The sequence below is a fragment of the Carassius carassius genome, chromosome 35 (assembly GCF_963082965.1).
Source record: "Carassius carassius chromosome 35, fCarCar2.1, whole genome shotgun sequence".
Classification (NCBI taxonomy): domain Eukaryota; kingdom Metazoa; phylum Chordata; class Actinopteri; order Cypriniformes; family Cyprinidae; genus Carassius; species Carassius carassius.
Window position 1 is genome coordinate 27,201,588 of NC_081789.1, and position 22,379 is coordinate 27,223,966.

The following is a 22,379-nucleotide window of genomic DNA, read 5'->3' on the forward strand; positions in this document are numbered from 1 at the left end:
AGTGAGTGTGGGCGGACTTCTTTCCATGCCTTCATACTTCACTATTACTCCCTACATGTTCTGGCTCACTCTGTCTGCGGTGAGCTTTGGTAGACGCTCCATGCATATACAAACTCACTAGGAGAAAGAGGAAAGTTTAAAAAGTCTTTAATCCAAAAACCACAGGGTAGATAAAGCACACCACTGAAGTAACATAGACAAGATTGGCAACTACAACTGAAAACATTAATAAACATTTAAACAACAATGAAATTACACGTTCAAAACCTTACAGGCTTGACATTTTTTTCCAGATTTCCGAAATCAACAGTTACTGAAGGTCATGGGTTATGATGAAAACACAGTTTTTCACTGATGTTGCCTTATACCATTTGAATACCATGGCTTTGGCAACATGAAAGAATACTATGACAAAGATAACGCTTTCCTTATTCAAAGTTTTTTTTTTTTATGAATATATGACCGACTTGTATTATATCGCGCTCGAAGACACTTATACTCTTAATACACTTAGCTCACGAGATGAGACAAAATACTGATACTTGGTTTACTAGAACAAGACAGTATTTTAATACTATTTTTAAGAAATGTTCAATGACAAAATACTTGTCTTTTAATTGCAAAAAGCAAAACAATGTAGCTGTATTTTAAAAACATTTAGCTAATATAGAGCCATGGCTTATGATAATCTCGGTAATCATGTAATACTGATTATTTCTGAGTAATCTGATATTTTTGAGTAATAAAAGTAGCAGTAAAGACTTTTATTTATTACATACATTTATTCAGATATGTTATTTTACTGACAGAAGTTCAGCTGTCAAAGCATTATGATTAGAAACCCTCGTCAGTCCATTCTGATTTATCGACACAATATCACTGAGGATCCAGAACCAACATGAAACCCAGGATAGAGCGGCTGAGTGAATGTGGTCTGGACGGTGTGGATGAGGTTCATTGTGTCAGAGACGCTGTAGAAGGACAGAATTCCTGCTCTGTGATCCACAAACACTCCTATTCTCCTGCTGATGGGCTTTACAGGGAGATCAGTCTGTTTGTTATTGTGAATGAATGAATATCTGTAAGGAGAGCAGAACAAACACCAGGACTGATCATTAGATCCAAACAAACACTCAACACCTCTTCCCTTCCTGCTGATGCTCTTATATGACACTGATATTCGCACACCATGCTCATCTCCACTCCACCGCAGCTCCCAGTAACAGCGTCCACACACACTCTCTATACACAACACCTGACGACATGCATCAAATCTGTCCGGATGTTTAGGATACATCTGGACTGTGTCAGTATTTGTAATTGTTATCCTCCTCGAAGACAGATGGAGGTGTTTATTCACTGTGTTCAGATCCAGAGTGAGCTGATGGGAATCTGATGGAGATAAAACACATCAGAATCAGGAATTATGAATCTGTTTGATCTTTTCATGTTCAGTGTATCATCAGTGTCTCAGTACAGATATCTGTGCAAATCATCATCTACATCATCAATTATAAAACTATTCTTTCACCTTCTACAGGAAGAACATGAAGACATTCAGTGAGTTTTCTGCTTGTTTTCTTACTGACTTACATTTCAGGAAGTCGTTCCTGGTCCAGAGATCAATGTTGGTGAATGCGACTGTGGAAATCAAGAGACATGAACAGTGTGATTCTAATCATCCTGCATTTCTAATATTTTGTTCTTCATGATATGAGATGATGATGGACTGGTTTCTGAGAGCAGATGAATCTCCAGGACTTTACCTCTGTCTGAGATCTTCATGAGCTCCTCTTTGCAGGAATCCTCCAGTTTGTCTCTCAGCTGATGGACAGATTCTCTCAGGTCATTAAAAGAGAAGAGATAACTGAAGAGATCATCACTTATGTCTGTAGATTCAGGACGTGATGAGAGAGACTGGAAACTCTACAGAAAACAGAATTAAAACTAATCAGCTCCACAAAGGGACGCCGCTTTTACAAGTGATTTACAATGAAAGAAAATTTTGGACATGAGAGCACATGAGAGCACATTAGAGCGACAGAAAGGGTAATAATTTTTTATATTTCCAAGTAATCTCTACCAGTCATTTACAGGTGCATCTCAAATTAGAATGTTATAGAAAAGTTCATTGATTACAATAATTAAACTAAAATTTTGAAACTCATGTATTAAATAAATTCAGTGCACACGTCACGGTTGGTAGAACCGTCGTCTCTGTTGGTTACGATGTGGGTGGAGTTATGTGTGTCTCTCTTCTGCACTGATCGTTTCATGTGGCGTCACCATTAATTGTTCCACCATCAATTGTTCCTGCTCCCTATTTATTGCCCTGTCTTTCGTCTTGTGTTTGTCAGATCGTTGTTGAAGTTTCCCGTATTTGTGCCTGGTTTCTCGTCCTTGTTCTTTCATCGCTGGATCGCTTCACTCCTGGACACACCGTGTTTCCTCACCTCATCGCTGGATCGCCCATCTCACTCTCTGCGTCACGCTCTCCTGCTGTCCAGTTCCACATCTACTCCCTGGCCGCCGCCTTACATATCTCCATCCAGTTGTCTTGTCTGTTTATTCTCTGACCATCTGTGCTACTACCTATTAAATCATCTTTACACTTGCATTTGCTTCCTCGCTTATTTCCACCGTTACAGAATGATCTGACCAGTCATGGAAGCAGCAAGTTCAACCTCACTGGCAGAGTTCATTCCCCACAGTTTTTCCCGGATGGATCAGCAGCAGTAGAGCATCGCCTACACCGGACGCGCAGTTCAAGTGCTCGTGACGCACGTATCTGAGCTCACCCAGCAGATCCAACAGCTGAGCATTCCCACTGTGCTGCCTGCACCGTCTGTTCCCTGTGCTGCCCCTGAGACAAGCCACCGACCGGAGCCCCGCCTACCCGTTACCGAGAGTTATGCCGGTGAGCCGAACTTCTCTAGAGCATTCCTTACCGAGAGTCTAAGGTGGTCTTCGTGCTCACGTTACTGATAGGACGGACAGCTTTGTGGGGAACGGCGGTGTGGGAGAACTGGGACCCATGCTGCGCCTCGTTCCAAACTCTCGCCACAGAAATGAAGAGGGGTTTTTGATCAAGCGGTAGCTGGCAAGAAGGCTGCCAGAAGACTTGCGGATCTTAAGCAGGGGGACTGTTCTGTTGCTGACATCTCTATTGAATTTTGCACGTTGGCAGCGGAGTGTCAATGGAAAGAGGAGGCGCAGTGGGACATGTTCCTGCATGGGCTGGCTGACTGTGTTCAAAGGGAAATCTATACGCTGGAACTACCACTAGTCTCAACAGATTAATTGATTTGGCTCTTTGGGTTGATGCCAGCATTGAGCGACTGGGGCAGCACACTGGTTCCACACACATCCTCGGAAACACTGGAGCCTGCAGCAACTGCACGGAGAACACGGTCGGTCCCGTCGTAGATCACGAGCCCATGCAGGTGTGAAGAGCTCCCGGGAGAAGAGAGAGAGGCGGAGGGCCCTTGGACTCTGTTTGTACTGTGGTGGCTCTGGGCATTTTCTACTCTCTTGCCCGTTAAAAGAGCAAGCCAGGTAGTAAAGTTGAGGCTACTATTGGGGGGGATCTCTGCTGGGAAGTCCTCATCATCCACTCTAGTTCCGGTGAGACTGAGAAGGGCCAAAAACAACACCTACTCCTGTCAAGCCCTCCTGGACTCCAGAGCAGAGGGTAATTTCATTGACACCCATCTGGCTAATCAATTGAAACTTCCCATCACATCCCTTTCCCATCAGATCTTCGTCAAAGCTCTTAATGGTCAAGAACTCCCCAACATCACCTTTACCACTGGATCCATAACTCTCATCACCTCCGGCAATCGTAGAGACAATTTCATTCCTCCTCCTGGACTCCCCTGTTGCACCCATTGTTTTAGGTCACCCTTGGCTGGCGAAACACAATCCTCGAGTGGATTGGGGCTCTAACTCCATCACGATGTGGAGTGAGCGTTATCACAAGTCCTGTCTAGTGTCCGCTTGTTCTTCTCTGTCTGGTTCTGTGTTTCAGGAGAAGGCAGCGGTTCTGTCAAACTTGCCTGCAGAGTACCTGGACCTGAATGACTGTGCATCGTCCCCATGACTGTGCCATAGAGTTATTACGAGGTAAGTCCCCGTCTAAAGGCAAACTTTACTCTCTTTGTATTCCTGAGAGGGAGGCTATGGAGAAATATATTTCTGATTCTCTAGCAATGGGGATCATCCATCCTTCCTCTTCTTCTGCGGCGGCGGGATTCTTTTTAGTTGGAAAGAAGGATGGTTCTCTGCAACGTTGCATTGATTACCGAGAGCTGAACAACATCATGGTGAAGAATACTTATCCTTTACCGTTGATGTCTTCAGCCTTTGAGAGGTTGCAAGGAGCATACATTTTCACAAAACGTAAATCACGCAATGTTTATCATTTGGTCCGCATCAGGAAGGGGGATGAATGGAAAACTGCTTTCAACACCCCCAAAGGGGACTTTGTATAATTGGTTACGCCGTTCAGGCTTTCCAACTCTCCAGCAATTTTCCATGCTCTCGTGAATGACGTGTTGAGAGACATAGATCAATTCATATATGTTTACCTAGATGACATACAGATTTTTTCTTCATCTCTCCAGGAACACATTCAACACGTCAGGTGAGTTCTTCAGAGGTCTGAGACCAAAGACTTAAACTACTTCAGTCTGTGTGCATTGAATTTATTTAATACACGAGTTTCACAATTTTAGTTGAATTACTGAAATAAATTTACTTTTCCACGACATTCTAATTTATTGAGATGCACCTGTATTCACAACCTACACGTCTAGACCATTTCTAGGCTGGAGCTTTAATGAAACCTATTATTAAACTAGTATATGGGTAATGAATATAATGTATACTGGGGTGACTATTTGCTAGTCCCCATAATACCTGATTAGTAGCCGACATTAGATTTAAATAAGTACATTATTTTACTGGATATGCACTTTTTAAATATTTATAATGAATGCAATCACTTATCATCACTATAAAAAGCAAAAACAATATAACAAAATAGACAATAAAATTGTTAAATTATAAAAACATGAAATAATTTGACTGATTCCATACTGATGTGCAAACTATTGTGTCTCTTATGTATGACTTCACCATGACTTAATAAAGCAGAAGGAAAAATTATGTTAAAATTGAAATGTTAAGTTTTAAACTGTTTTTGGCACTAGTGGTTTTTGACAGCTAAATATATCTTCCAGAATAAATAGCTCAGAGAAATTATTCCTAAGAGATTTCCAGAGCTGAATGCCATTTGTAAGCAGTGTTTCTTTAAAAAGAGCATGATCAGATGTGAGCCTGACTGATGATTATATAATAAGACAATCATGAACTGTTTCTCTGTGAGTCTCTGTCACAGCAGGATCTGATCAAGTCCACTATGATCCTGTTCTTCTAGATCTGTGTTACCTGCAGGAACTGGATGTGATCCTGTGTGTGTGAAAGCTTCTCCAGCTCAGCGTCTCTCCTCCTCAGATCATTGATCTCCTTCTCCAGTCGCTCCAGTCGTTCTTCAGCTCGACTCACTGCAGTCTTTTCCTGATCTCTGATCAGTCGTATCAGCTCAGAGCGGCTTCTCTCAATGGAGCGGATGAGCTCAGTAAAGATCCTCTCACTGTCCTCCACTGCTGTCTGTGCAGAGCGCTGTTAGGACACACAGTGATTCAGCTTCAGTGAGTCTGAACTGAGACGGACACAAACTTCTCTTCTTCTCCAGACTCACATTATGAGACTCCACAGTCTCTCTCAGCTGCTGGAGATCTTTCTCTTCCTGCTGGATTCTCTGCTGGAGCGTCTTCTGTGTCTCCATCAGCTGCTTCTGCGGAACAAACAGATGATAGTCAATCTCATAGAAAACTACTGGCACTAAATCATCATCTGAACAGATGAATACAGTAAACGTAGGGTGAGGCAGTTTAAAGGTCTCTTATCTCAACTGATAACTATTGACTGTAGGTTCAAACTCCAGAAGTGATGACCAGTTACAATCATGTCACATTAATTATCATTAAGCATAAGGTGTGTTTAGCATTATTTGATCAGTGTCTAGTGTTAGATACCTGTTTCTCTGTCCTCTGTGTTGCAGCTGATACAGTGTCGTGGTTTTTGTGTTCATCCATCGTACACAGCACACAAATACATTTCTGGTCAGTGCGACAGAAAACCTCAAGAAGCTTCTCATGTTTCTGGCAGATCATCTCCTGCAGTCGTCCAGTGGCATCAATCAAATTATGTCTCTTTCCTTTAAACAGACTCTCATGTTGCTGGAGGTGATTCAGACAGTAAGAGTTCAGACACATCAGACAGGACTTGACGGCTTTGCATTTTCCTCCAGTACAGACGTCACACTGCACATCTCCAGCTCCAGCGTAACAGTCAGACGAGAGTCTGGTCTTCTTCAGTTTCTCCACCAGTTCAGACAGCATGGTGTTTCTAGCTAAAGCAGGTCTTGGACTGAAGGTCTGTCTGCACTGAGGACAGCTGTAGACTCTTATCTGATCCTCTTCATCCCAGCAGTCTGTAATACAGCTCTTACAGTAACTGTGTCCACACTGGATGGTCACTGGATCCTTCAGGAGATCCAGACACACTGGACACGAAAGCTCATCCTGAGAAAATCTGGCTTCTGCCATTTTACTGCTTAAATACAGAGACACAAACACACAACAGCTCAGCTGCACTTCAGTTTCTATTTTCTTGAAATCATGTGATTCCTGTTTCCTGGTTCTGTGTTTGTGTCACGTGTAAAACAGGCGTGTCTGTGAGTCTGTAAAGCATGAAATATCTACTAGATGTCAGTCTCAGACAAAAACTCAAAGAATACAAGTAACAGAGAAGAAGAACAAAAGCCTTAAAAGGCATCCTGATTACTACAAGTCACATGACCAGCCACCATCCAATGATAGGCAGTGCTGGATGGTGTAGATTACTAACAAATTTCAGTCTGTTACTGATTACAGATTATATCAAACTTGTTTTAAATTTAGCATTAAACATACCACAATGATATACATATACATTGTAAAAAAAACATTAAAAATTACATTACACCAGAGTTTCTCCAACTAGGCTTAATGTAAGAAATGTAGGTTTGTAAGTTAATAAAAAGCTTACAATCAATCATAAAACACTTAACACTTGTGAATATAGTCCAAGCTAAATGGTATGACAAAATTAGATTTTTCTAAAGAAAGAATCATTAAAAGTGAAAAAATTACTACACAGCAAAGCAGACAGGTCTGCTATATATAGACAGGTGAACTATTGACCATACACACACACATCGATACCACGGTTAACAATTAAATGCGAGAAAAAAGCAGCTCATGATACAGCTGTCAGGGAGACATCTTAAGCACCATAGTCTCCACCCAACACACCCACCAGATCCCACTCACTGTCTGGTCTCAAACATTCCCTACTTGACAAACATTACCTTAACCTGTGATTCCCTATCTCCCTAGTTACCTCTTCTCTCAGCTCCCTGATCTCCACAGTCTCAGAATGCCACCAACTCTTAACAACGATTACCCCACTGATCCCTGGATCCCCAAATTCCATTCATCATTGAGGTTGATGCTCTCACCACCGACGTGGGGGCAGTACTATCCCAATACAACAGAGAGCCTCCATGACTTCATCCTTGTTCCTATTTCTCCCGGAAGCTTTCCCCAGCAGGGCGGAATTATGACATTGGCAACTGGGACCTGCTTGCCATCAAGCTGGCACTGGAGGAATGGTCGCACTGGCTGGAGGGAGCACAAGACCCCTCTACGGTAATCACAGACCACAAGAACCTCCAATATCTTTGCGATGCCAAGAGGGTAAAGCCCCGGCAGGCCGACCCGGAGACAAGAATGTCAAGGAGATTCACTCTCGAGTGCATGTTCCTGAAGAAAACCTTACACCGGAACCCATACCCCCCTTCAGCCGTCCATGTAAACCCCATCCAGTGGACACTGGATGACCAAATCCATCTCGGCACTCAGACCGAACCCGCTCCACTGGGAGGCCCAGAAGGTAAACCTATGTACCTACCTCCTTACGATCCTCCCTTCTGGGCTCCCTTCATGCTTCCCCGGGCTCTGGACACCCAGGCAGCCGGCGGACTGGTGGCCTAGTGTGATGTTATTTCAGTGTAGATGTCTCCCAATATATCAGTGGATGCTCAGTCTCCACTATCACAAACACTCCACAACACCTGCCGCTGGAAAACTGTGATCCCCAGTTCATCTCAGTTCAAGTCTGGAGGGCTTTCTTCAAGATCCTTGAGTCTCAGTGAGACTGTCCTTAGGATATCACCCCCAGACCAACAAACAGACTGAGCGGAAAGATACAGGAGATCGGGAGATATCTCCGTGCCTATTGTAATGACAACCAACACAGCTGGAACTAGTTCCTCCCATGGGCCGATAATGCACAAAATTCCACAAGCAGAACACCACCGGGCTCACCCTGTGCCAGTGCATGCTTGGCTAACAACCCCCTCTATTCCCATGGACTAGAGAACCCTTGGATGTTCCAGCTGTAGACCACTAGTTCTGAGCGAGCGAGAGGGTTTGCGGCTCGGCTCATGTCCAACTCCAGCAGGCGGTGCAGAGACACAAGGCCCAGGCACATACCCACCGGTTGATTTCCCCATCTCATCTCCCTGGAGATAAGGTCTGGCTCTCCACTCCGGAATCTGCTACTCCACCTGCCCTGAGTCCCCGCTACATTGGTCCCTTCACCATCAAGAGACAGATTAATTGGGTCTCCTTCCGTCTCCATCTTTCAGCCCGATATCGTATTAATCCAGCATTCCATGTCTCACTACAAACCTGCTTTTCCCTTTGTCTCAGAACCCGACAAGCTAACAGTACTTCCTCTTCCCTCGAAATTGTTGAGGAACCCCTAATCTACAGGGTGCAGGACATCTTGGACTCCCGGCAGCAGGGTGGTAAGCTGGAATACCTTATCAATTGGGAAGGATATGGACCAGAGGAAAGATCCTCATTGGCCTGGGATGATGTACTGGATCCCTCACTTCTGGCCGGCATTCATCAGCAACCCCCTGACCGTCCCGCACCCAGAGCCTGTGACCGACCATGTCACTGTGTGATAGGGCATCTGGAGCCACAATGTCTCTATGCCTGAGAGCAGATTTCGTTATGCTGTAGTGCCTCAGTTGGGGTCCAATTCCTCCCAGTTGCCAGTCTGGGAGCAGCCGCCTGTATTATAGCATCCTGAGACTCAGTCAGAGTCTCATTTTGGTGTATTTGTACTCTTCAATGATTTCAATTGACATAGTACGGAAACACATGGTCACTCAGCAGGACTCACACACAGTGATATTCCCGTCTATATGACAATTTATTGCACACATTTACATTATTTCAGAGACAGAAGTTCAGGTGCAGTTTTAAAGGGATGGTTGATTGTGATTTCACTTGTTCACCTTTAGTTAGTGTGTAATGTTGCTGTTTGATGAGTGGCCTCTCTCTCTCTGTGCCTTTAGTAGCTGACACAAACACACTTCCATTCACACATTTTGAATAGGGCCGACTCTTTTGCATAATGCAAAGAAAGTTTTTTTTTTAATTATTTCCATTTTGCACTGTTTAATTGTACAGAAGACTCTGTATTCGTCATTTTAATGTCAACGTGCACAGGGAATACAACTGAACTCTGCCAACAAATCTGTAATAAAACTGACCCAAGACTATACTGTAAACAAATCCCCTACACCAGTGGTTCTCAATTCCAGTCCTCACACCCCCCAGCTCTGCATATTTTGATGTCTCTCTTTGTTAATGCACCTGATTCAGATAATCAGCTCGTTAGAAGTAAGCTCCGTGAATGAACTGTGTTCCCATTGATATGGTCCCTACACAGTGTTCATTGCTCCCTACTCCCTAAACAGGGGAAATATGTTGAAGTTTACTTCACTTTGGAACATTCATTCTCGGATTTGTGCTGCACAACATCGTCACACACAGACAAGTTTGACATCATATACTTTTCTAAATAAATACAATTTAAATTCAGGTCCCGCACACTTCAATGCACTTTGAATGGAACATATAAGTTCGCTTCGAAACTGGAATCATGGCAGAATATCCACTTTGCAGGGCACTTACATTCGAAATAGAACAAATGTATGAAGTGATAACAGAGACACAAAATGTGCAGAGCATGGGGTCGCAAGGACTGGAATTGAGAACCGCTGCCCTATAGCATACACTCTTCTCCCATCCACAGTACAGTGGGATCACTCCTCTCACTCAGGCCTAGTTTTGGTGGACACCGGGTCTAAGGCCAACTTCATAGACTCCCCACTGGCTGCTAAGTGGGAGCTCCCTACCATTCCTTTCCAGGTTCCCTTGAAACTTGTTCACTCGATGGTCCTACCATTTCTGAAAACCACCATGAGGATGTTTTGCTTCATCTGCTGGAGTCAGACAGCAAATCTTTTATGCTAGGGCATCCTTGGCTGGTTTCGCACACCTACCACATTGAGTGGGGTGAAAAATCTGTCCTTTCCTGGAGCCAGCAGCTAAAATGGGCTGAAATTGTTTGCCTACTGGACTCTCCCCATTTCAGTGTTTCCTGGAATATCGGTCTCCCAACTTTTCCTTCACAGGAGCCAGAGGCTGCCGTTCCCAATGCCCAAGCATTCATCCAGTGGTGTTGTTGCATGTGTCAGAGGGCTACGGAAGCCCAAAATAAATGCATGATAATCTAAACAGTGGCTAGTGACTACATAAGGTGAATAATGAAAATGATTTATTGACAGATCATTTGAATTTAAAGGTAATTTTGACAGAAATGATTGATGTGACACTACATTCAATTCTAAATGACAAATTTCAACAACAAAAACAGAGGTTGAGAACAGCACAGAAACACATGGGCACTCAGCAAGACTCACACACACTGATCTTACGGTCTATATGAGAATACATTACACACATTTATTCAAACATGTTATTTCAGTGAAAGAATGCAGTATTGACGTAAAGAACATAATAGAAGAGAAAACATGCTATAACAGCTCTATGGGTAGAATCTCTCAATCTATTCTGATTGATCGACACAATTTCACGGATGATCCAAAACTAACCCAAAATCCAGGATAGAGCGGCTCAGTGGATCCAGTCTCGTCTGTGTAAATGAGGCTCATTGTGTCAGAGATGCTGTAGAAGGACAGAATTCCTTCACGGTCATCAACAAACACTCCTATTCTCCTGCTGATGGATTTTACAGGGAGTTCAGACTTCTTGTTATGGTGCATGAACGTGTAACTGTAGGGAGAGCAGAACAAACTCCAGGACTGTCCATTCAATCCAAGCTGACACTTAATACTCAATTCCTTCCTGCTGATGCTCTTATATGACACTGATATACGCACATCTCCACTCCACTCAATCTCCCAGTAACAGCGTCCACACACACTCTCTCTACACAACACCTGAGGAAAACACTCAAATCTGTCTGTATGATCAGGATAAGACTGGACTGTGTTAGTGCCAGTAATCACTCTGTTGTTCTCAGACAGATGGAGGCGTTTATTCACTGTGTTCAGATCCAGAGTGAGCTGATGGGAATCTAATGGAGATAAAACACATCAGAATCAGGAATTATGAATCTGTTTGATCTTTTCATGTTCAGTGTATCATCAGTGTCTCAGTACAGATATCTGTGCAAATCATCATTTACATCATTAATTACAAAACTCTTCTTTTATCTTCACTCACTCCTGGAGTTTTCTGATTGTTTTCTAACTGACTTACATTGTAGGAAGTCGTTCCTGGTCCAGAGATCAATGTTGGTGATTATAACTGTGGAAATCAAGAGACATGAACAGTGTGATTCTCATGATCTAGAAGTCATTTCTAATATGATGGTCTCCGTGATATGAGAAGATGATGGACTGGTTTCTGGGAGCAGATGAATCTCCAGGACTTTACCTCTGTCTGTGATCTCCTTGAGCTCCTGTTTGCAGAAATCTTCCAGTTTGTCTCTCAGATGACGGACAGAACGTCTCAGGACATCAAAAGAGAAAAGAGAACTGAAGAGATCATCATTTACATCTGTAGATTCAGGAGGTGCTGAGAGAGACTGGAAACTCTACAGAAAACAGAAATCAAAACTCATCAGCTCCACACAATAACCTGGCTTTTGTTGACATATCTTCATAACATCACCTCAATCCAGCACTTTCACAACAGCTTCATTCTTCTTGTATAATTATCATATCAGATTTTTATATTTGCAACTTATACTATGTGAACTTTATAGGACAGTTACGGATAATAAAACAATCCTATTAAGAACATAAACATCCATCTAAAAGCTCAAGGACATCAATGGAGTCTCTTTTCAGGGTTGAGTAGGAAAAGCAGTTTAAAGGCTACGATTAGTTTGACCATTACTTATAACTTTAGTGCAATAGTGACACTGAAACTTCACAAGGACCCTTAAGACACAGTCAGGTTCTGTCAAATGCAGAATTTAATATAAAAGCAAATGAACCTGCCCTCTAGTAGTTACACGTATAGTGATGTATTAGTCATCAATAAGAGTTAAGAGCATGATGGGAGCAAAGACGTATGGAGTGCTCCACAGTTTGTTAAAGCCAGTGGATAAAACATTCCAGCAAATAGTGGACATTTTAAAATGAACATTTGAACCCATAAACCCCTAATTATCACGGAAACATTCAGATTCCATAAACGTAACAACGTAACGAATGCACAATGAAAGCACATACACAAAGAAAAATACAGAAAAAGACTTGACACTTGCTCCTGCACTGAACATAGCAATATCCGAGGAGACTGCAGCTGAAGATGCATTGGCATTGCAACAATAATCAGTGGAATGTGCAACAAATAAACTTTGAATGAAAATAAAAAGAACACAGAAATGCTATAGCTGTGGGAAAATGTGTCATGATGCGAATGACTGCTGGTTCAAGGATAAAGAGTGCAGAAGATGCCAGGAAAAGGGGCACATTATTCTGATCTTTTCATGTACTGTACAATAATAATGAGACAGATCGAAGAGTTATTTGGCTTGCACCAGAAGTGTCAGGAGTTAAACTCAAAATGGAGTTAAACATTGTCGTCAATGTGTCCACTTAAACACCTAGCTTTCCAGGTGAGATCCTGACACAGGCATTACAGAATATTTCTAAATGGCTCGAGTTGTCTCATTCAACTTTTAATACTAATAAAAAACAGTTTCCATTTGATTCTTCATACAAAATAGCCCTGAGTTGCAGATTAAGGGCCAGTTTTACTAACAGCTTGCGCCAATGCAAACCATTTAGCGTTGAAAAGGCGTGGACAGTCATTTTTGCGCCTGAATTTGAATATTATGAGTTTCCCTTTCAGACGCGAAAGTTATTGGAGGGGAGAGGATTTAAATTAATCATGCAATGCGTTTTACTAACGTCTGTGCTCGTCAAATTACTGGCATTTGCGCCATTATTTAACGCAAAAAGCATGTCTTAAACTATTTGCACATTATCCAAACATATCATTTGCCAAGCCATGTTATTTTTAATTTGCTTCAGGAAATAAAAGATGACTTGGAACTCTCAACTAGCAGTCATTCAATACCAGGTCTATCAAAACATTCATTTTTTGGCCTTCGGTTCAATGTACTGTGGCTTCTTTATTTGAGGCTATACTAATTTGTTGTGCGCTTGGTATATTGTGTTGGTCGATATGTAAATTATGTGTTGCGCCTGTGTTCTTTAATTTGCGTATTGTTACTAAATCACTCGCAGAGATTTCTGCTCCCATCTGATCGGTTTTGGAATTGCGCTTATTTGCACTGTTTAGTAAAACTGGCCCAAAAAATGAAGTAACTGAAGCATGGGATGAAGTCGAGTATATTGGCATCATTCTGGATAAGAATTTAAACTGTTCTTCTAGATCTGTGTTACCTGCAGGAACTGGATGTGATCCTGTGTGTGTGAAAGCTGCTCCAGCTCAGCGTCTCTCCTCATCAGATCATTGATCTCCTGCTCCAGTTGCTCCAGTCGTTCTTCAGCTCGACTCACTGCAGTCTTTTCCTGATCTCTGATCAGTCGTATCAGCTCAGAGCGGCTTCTCTCAATGGAGCGGATGAGCTCAGTAAAGATCCTCTCACTGTCCTCCACTGCTGTCTGTGCAGAGCGCTGTTAGGACACACAGTGATTCAGCTTCAGTGAGTCTGAACTGAGACCGAGACAAACTTCTCTTCTTCTCCAGACTCACCTTATGAGACTCCACAGTCTCTCTCAGCTGATGAAGATCTTTCTCTCTCTGCTGGATTCTCTGCTGGAGCGTCTTCTGTGTCTCCTTCAGCTGCTTCTGCAGGACAAACAGATGATAGTGAATCTCACAGAAAACTACTGGCACCAAATCATCATCTGAACAGATGAATCCAGTAAACATACTGATAATTAATGACTGTAGGATCATAATTAATACCTGTTTCTCTGTCCTCTTTGCTGCAGCTGATACGGTGTTGTAGTTTTTATGTTCATCCATCGCAGATCCTGCAGTCTTCGCAGTAAACATACGAACATTACTTTTTTTAATTGCATGGAAAAAGTTAATCATCATACGTGGAAAAGACATGGAAATCACCAAACAGACAATAAACTGATAATCTGGTCACAAAACTGTCGAAAAATAAAACGGACAAATATAAATCAAACAAATATAACAATAAGAACAAACAGAGCAGAAGCCATTAGCACGTGGTGTGCACAACAAACTGTTTTAACGTTTTTTTTATAACAATAATACACCGTAAAGTGATCTTAAACCCATTTTTTTGGGAATGCACCCCCGATCTACCTAAATGCATGTAAGTTCGAGCGAATCATTCGTGATCCAGCTTCACCTTCAGAATAATCTTTTTTTTATTTATCTTTGCAAATCACCTTTCCTAATAATGTGCTTGTTAGCAAGATCCATGTGAAATGCAGCTAAAGTTTACAGTCTCTAACATAACCACTGGTCACTCCACAGAAGAGAGGGGCGGGGTCAGCAGAGCTCATTAGCATTTAAAGGGACATGCACTGAAATGGCTCGCTGTGAACAGAGCTGTTTTTGACATGGCAAAAAGGGTGTTGTTTTACACTACCATTGAGAAATTTTAAAGGGTAACTAAACCCCTGGTCAGAGCCTGACTTCAACCACTGGCAATATTTGAAAGTCTGTCTGTCACTTAAGACAATATATTCACACGCATGGGATTTTCTCCCAACTGTTCTCATCCACTTAAGACATAAACTGTGTTTAAGTAAATGCCATTAAGATATTTTGTGTGTATTTGATCGTGTACACACAAAGCTTAAAGTCTAATTAGCTTGTCCGTTTTGGAGCACGTTGCATACACACATTTCAACCTGTGTTATGTGCGGATTGTGCTTTCAACGTTTTTATTATCAAACATGTCCCGCAATTTCACAAGAGTAAAGACTGCCTTTTTTCAACAATCACCGACTGTACTGATTCTGACTTTAAGTTTGGGTTTTAGGGAGGAATGAATGCACACCACTGAGAAATATACTATAATCCTTATGGAGCATTCACACCAGACGCGACTTGTGTGAATAAATAGCGCTATTTGCGCGTAGTTGGACCCTTGAACATTTTGAGTTTACTCACTTCATTCACGCATGAAACTCACTTCCCAACAGGCACGAATTCGCTTGTTTTAAGAATATTTTACTTACCCCACTGGCAGATAATTTTACTTGTTTTAAGCAAAATGCACTTAATTTAGGTTTTTTTTCCCTTGAAAACAAAACTATATATCTAGTAAAAGTATCTTGATTTAAGAATTGTAATATATTTTGACTGGAAACCAGAAAAAAATACGAAGATAAGCCATTTCTTGCAGTGCAAGCTCCTGATTGGTTCACGCGGCACAAATATTCACTAAAGTTCAGATTTTTCAACTTGAGCATCAAAATGTTCAAAAACACTCATTCGCGCGAATCCCGCAGCAGGTTGTCTATTCGCGTCTTTGCATTGACTTAACATGTAAATCACTCGCGCTTAACGCTTAATTCACATCAGGTGTGAAACCACCATTAGAAGCCAAAATCGAAAAAAACAAATTTAATTAAATTAATAGAAAAAAAGTGTAAACAGACGTTTGAATGTTTAATTCTGTCCTCTGTCATAACTAAGCAGGGCTTTCATGTTTTGCGTGTTGAAGCTCATCGATTGCACGACCGCGATCTCGCTTCTGAATTACGAAAAGCAAAAATGCATCATAGACAAATGTTTGAATATTATCGCATACAAAAATAGCTGGCGACTCTGGTGAAACAGAACTTGGAAGATAATGTATATATATAGCAATAATAAATGTATGTGTGTTTTCTTAAATTCTCCAGTACCGATAGCGGAACCGTTAACGTCAGAGCTTATCGATACTCTGTTCTTTCATAATTTAGCCCTGGGACTGATTAAATACCAGGTTTCAGTACCCATCCCTAATCCTAATTACTACAGACTAAAAACTGTCCCCAAATGTACAGTTTCTTCATGATCACACGGATTAGTTTTCTAAAAGGAGTATATATGACACTATTGATGAGAAACATTATGAATTCTAGTCTGTTTCTGATTACGTGATGAAAACTGTTGTAAGAAACGTAATCTACGTTAATAATTTTAGGTAATGAATTCTGACTTGAAGCATTCCCAGATGAACAGATGCACTTTACTCTCAGGAACTGATCTTTATAAAGGATTTTTAAAAACCTGAATAAACATTTCTCAGCAAAATCCTATATGAATGCACATAACAAACCTATAAATTAATGAATACACATTTGCAATATAGTTGGCCCACACAATGCATAGTGTGACAATAAATCCCATTTTTAGAATACAGGCAATTTTTGATAACATTGCTTACTGTAGTAAGCCTGAATAATATTAATTATTTTAACACTGACAGTAAGAGATGCATTGTGCAGATAACAACTGACAAACTTCTTAATTGATTAATGAATTGATTTTTGTACAACTGACGATCTCAATTTAGAAAAATAAAATAATAATAATAATACATATATATATATGTATATATATATGTATGTATATATATATATGTATATATACACATATATATATATATACACATACATATATATATACACATACATATATACATATATATATACACACATACACATATATACATACACATATATACACACACATATATACACACACACACATATATACATATATATATACACACACACACACACATATACATATATATATACACACACACACACACACACACACATATATACATATATATACACACACACACACACACACACATATATACATATATATACACACACACACACACACATATATACATATATATACACACACACACACACACATATATACATATATACACACACACACACACACACACACACACACATATATACATATACACACACACACACACACACACACACACATATATATATATATACACACACACACACACACACACATATATACACACACACACACACACACACACACACACATATATACACACACACACACACACACACACACACACACACACACACACATATATATATACACACACACATATATATATATATATATATATATATACTGTTCTGCTTATAGCAGTGACAGAATCATACAATGAATAACATCTGAATAACAACATTAACAAATGAAAGGTCATCACTGATATTCAAAACCTGCTATATATGCTAACGACCTGCTAAATTTTACCTAACAGTTTCAGTGGAGATCGCTAAAATGAACACTTCAAAGTCTCAAAGTTTACTACATAGCATGAACATAAAACTGTACCTTGTGCCCTTCCTCAGCCAGGAGCTTAAGAAGTACGGAGGAGCCTTTTAAACATGCATTTGTACAGCATGTGCCCTTCTTCTTCTTCTTCTTTTCGTTTTTTGGCAGATTGCAACCATGACTATAAAGGTGCATACCGCCACCTACTGTATAGGAGTATGTAACATGAGAAGATATTATCATGACTATATCAAAAAAAAAAAAAAAAAAAAAATATATACTACCTAAATCCTATTATATATTCCAATATTTTTCAAATATTGTACAACTGCTTTCTGTGCATCCTTTACCCCATCTCCTGTTGTGCCTAACAAACCTTCAATATTCCACTTTCTTCCTACCTGACTTATCTTTTGATTTAGTCTCATCCTCTCATCCCTATATTTCTTACAATGCAATAATACGTGTTCAACATCTTCCTTGGACCTACATTCTATACATTCATCAGATTGGCTTTTACCCATTAAAAACAATGTTTTATTTAATCCTGTGTGATCAAACCTTAGCCTGGTTAAAACACTCTCCTCTCTTCTGTTACTTCTATTCACCCCCTGTGTATTAATAGATTTTTGCAATCTGTAATATTTCCTTCCACTTTTATCCACATCCCACCTGTCCTGCCATTTTTTCATAATTTCTTTTTTGATTATTGCCTTAGCCTCTCCTTTTCCAAGGGGTATATTTATTTTATCATTTGTCCTGGTTGATTTTTTTGCGATTTTATCTGCTCCCTCATTCCCTTTTATTCCTATATGAGCAGGTACCCAACATAATCTCACATCTATCTGTAGTCTCTGTAATCTAAATAAACTTTGTTGGATTTCTAGCATTAGATCTTCTCTACTAGATTTCATATTTTGAATACTATATAAAGCTGCTACAGAATCAACACAACACACCACTCTGTCTGGTTTTACTTCCTCAACCCACTGTAGTCCTACAATAATCGCCATCATCTCTGCCGTATACACTGAAGCCTGATCAGGTAATCTTTTTCCAATACTTATGTTCATTGTTGGTATATATATTCCTATTCCTACATTGTCCTTCTCATCCTTAGATCCATCTGTATAAATTTCTAAGTAACTATAATATTTGTTCCTTATATATTGACTTGCCAGGTGTCCTTTCTCACTCTCTTCCCATTCATTTTTTAGTTCCAAAATGTTTAAGTCTATCTCAGTTTTGGTAAATAACCATATAGGTATATTACTAATAGGTATAGGTGAATTAAACCATATATTTTTCACTCTATATTCCTCTGATTTTGTCTTTGTTACCCATCCAAAGCCATTACCTTTAAAAGACCTATACTCCCAACATTCTTGAATAACACTTTTTGCATGATTTTCATGTCCACATCCACTTAAGCGACTCCAATATGTAAGCATGAGCTTATCTCTTCTCAGATCTGACGGCACTTCTCCTAACTCAACCTGTATTGCTTTAATTGGTGTTGATCTCATTACACCTGCACATATCCTCAATGCTTTGTTACTAATTCTATCTAGCTTCAGTAAATGTGTTTTAGCTGCTGCTCCATATACATAACATCCATAATCGATTGTTGACCTCATTAAAGCCCTGTAAATATATATTAGTGATTGTTTATTTGCTCCCCAGTCTTTCCCCACTACTGCTCTCATTAAATTGATGACTTTCTTGCATTTTGATTCCACCTTTTCAATGTGTATTTTCCATGTTCCCTTTTGGTCTAACCACATACCAAGATATTTAAAATGATCTACTGTTTCCATATTATGTCCATATAACTGTAGGTTCTGTTTTTCTATCCCTTTCTTCCTTGTAAATATCATATGGCAAGACTTACTTGGAGAAAGCTTAAAGCCCCAGCTATACGACCATTGTTCTACCTTTCCTATGGCTTCCTTGATTTTATTTCTTACCCTTATAGGATCTCGTCCTCTTGCCCAGATGGCCCCATCATCTGCATACAAAGCTGATCCAATCCTTCTGTCCAGATTCATAAAAATATCATTGATCATAACATTAAATAAAACTGGACTAATAACACTACCTTGTGGAATTCCATTACCAATTTCAAATTCCTCAGAAATTCCTGATCCCACTCTAACTCTAAATCTTCTTTCTGACAGAAAGTCTAAGACCCAATTATAAAACCTACCTCTTATTCCCATTTGGTTCATTTTAATTAACAGCCCTTCCCTCCACATGGAATCATAAGCTTTTTCAATATCAAAGAACACAATACTCATTATTTCTTTCATTTTAAAAGTTTTTTCTATTTCATTGCTTACTTTCACCACCGCATCCATTGTGGAACGCCCTTTCCTGAATCCACTTTGATATGGTGCGAATAATCCTCTATATTCGAGGGTCCAGTTAAGTCTTCTGACTAGTATCTTCTCCATCCACTTGCAGAGATGTGACGTAAGGGCAATAGGTCTATAATTACCAGCATTATTCGGGTCTTTCCCAGGTTTATTAAATGGCAATATTAATGCTCTTTTCCAGCTTTTTGGCATTTTACCGTCTTCCCATATCTTATTAAATAACTGTAATATTATCTGCAATACTTTCCCAGGTATTTTCTGGAACATGATGTAACTTAGTTGATCTTCTCCTGTAGCAGTATTCTTAATATCATTTAATACTATCACTAGTTCATTCAAGTTTATTTCTGCATCCATAGTACATTCCTCACAATCTTTTTTAATAAACACATCTCTATTTTCTTTAAGAACCTTCTCTTTATGTAATCTATGTATATCATCCAAATGATCCCCACTATGAATACTGGCAAACTTCTTTCCCAATGCATTTGCCTTTCAGCATGTGCCCACAATTTCTTCTTCTTCTTGTTTGGCGAATAACTCCCAAGGATGCATATCGCCACCTACTGTACTGGATGTCAAGTATTTACTAAACTTTAAAAGCCAAAATACAAAAACCTTTTTGGTGGATGTTTCATATTTTTTTCTATTCTCTCCTCCCCAAAGTGACTTAATAATATATCACTATACACACTGTATATTTACCACACCTCAAAAGTAATTTTTTTCAGATACACCACATACATCGCATAACCCATTTTCATGTAAACCCATAATTGCCAGTGTTGATTTCAACCCTGGGTCCCAGCCTTAATCTAGACAGCCACACCTCTTCTTTCCCATTTCTTCCCTGACAATTTATCCTCCCTACTGTCTGCGTAATATTATAACACCATTTACCTGTCCTGCTATTATTCCATGTAATTTGCCATTTATTCATAACTTTTTCTTTACAATTGACTTTGCCTCATTTTCCCCATAGGCACTTTAACATCCACCTCATTCATTACCTGTTACCCCAAAATGTGCTGGCACCCGACAAAAATATACCATTATTCCAGCCACTTTCAATCTGTATAAAGGTAGATACACTTCCATTAATAAAACCTCTCTGTCTGATCTTGTATTTCCTATACTAATTAAAGCTGAAGAAGAATCTGAACATATTACCACTTTATTTGGTCTGACTTGTTCAACCCACTGTAGTCCTATTATTATAGCTGTTAATTGTGCAGTGTATACTGATAAATCATCTGCCAATTTCAAACTAATTCGTACTTTACTTTTTGGAATATATACACCCATTCCAACCTTTTGACTAACAGGTTCTTAGATCCATTCATAAATATGTGTAATGTTGAATAAAATGTATTATTTAGAATAGCATTAACCTCCTTTCCAATGCATTCACCTTTGGGTTTGTCTAGAGGTGAAGTCCTTACTTCTTTCTGGGACTTTTCCAGACTCCCTGAAAACTGCAGTTGTTAAGCCCCTCCTGAAAAAGAGCAATCTTGATAACACCATTTTGAGCAATTATAGACCAATATCAAATTTTCCTTTTATAGGCAAAATTATAGAAAAGGTAGTTTTTAATCAACTGAACAAAAACTTTAACTCAAATGGATACCAGGATAATTTTCAATCTGGTTTCCGACCGCATCACAGCACAGAGACAGCACACATTAAGATAATAAATGATATTCACTTAAATTCTGACTCAGAAATATCGGTGCTAGTATTGCTAGATCTCAGTGCTGCGTTTGACACTGTTGATCATAACATGCTACTAGAGAGACTGGAAAACTGGGTCGGGCTTTCTGAGATGGTACTCAAATGGTTCAGGTCATACTTAGAAGGGAGAGGTTATTATGTGAGTCTAGGAGAGCATAAGTCTAAGTGGACGTCCATGACATGTGGAGTCCCACAAGGTTCGGTTATAGCACCGCTCTTGTTTAGTCTATACATGCTTTCACTAAGTCAAATAATGAGAAAGAACCAAATTGCCTATCACGCTATGCTAATGATACCCAGATTTACTTAGCCTTATCTCCAAATGATTACAGCCCCATTGACTTCCTCTGCCAATGCACTGATGAAATTAATAGTTGTACGTGCCAGAACTTTCTTCAGTTAAACAAGGAGAAAACTG

General features: G+C 39.9%; 2 protein-coding genes across 2 annotated transcripts; both read right to left on the reverse strand.

Annotated features, from left to right (window-relative positions):
• Positions 1-479: 479 nt before the first annotated feature.
• On the reverse strand, positions 480-7,273 carry LOC132116452 (tripartite motif-containing protein 16-like). The gene is made up of 7 exons (XM_059525278.1): positions 6,099-7,273; positions 5,762-5,857; positions 5,449-5,682; positions 1,767-1,926; positions 1,594-1,641; positions 834-1,392; positions 480-775 (listed from the first exon to the last, which is right to left on the reverse strand). Exons 1-6 carry the CDS (start codon positions 6,669-6,671, stop codon positions 863-865), a joined length of 1,641 nt encoding a protein of 546 aa, XP_059381261.1. The 5' UTR covers positions 6,672-7,273; the 3' UTR covers positions 480-775; positions 834-862.
• Positions 7,274-10,785: 3,512 nt separating this feature from the next.
• Positions 10,786-17,998, reverse strand: LOC132116455 (tripartite motif-containing protein 16-like). Its single transcript, XM_059525283.1, has 7 exons — positions 17,916-17,998; positions 14,502-14,569; positions 14,286-14,381; positions 13,973-14,206; positions 11,988-12,147; positions 11,811-11,858; positions 10,786-11,625 (listed from the first exon to the last, which is right to left on the reverse strand). The coding sequence occupies exons 2-7, from the start codon at positions 14,559-14,561 to the stop codon at positions 11,090-11,092; spliced, it is 1,134 nt and encodes a 377-aa protein (XP_059381266.1). The 5' UTR covers positions 14,562-14,569; positions 17,916-17,998; the 3' UTR covers positions 10,786-11,089.
• Positions 17,999-22,379: the final 4,381 nt, after the last annotated feature.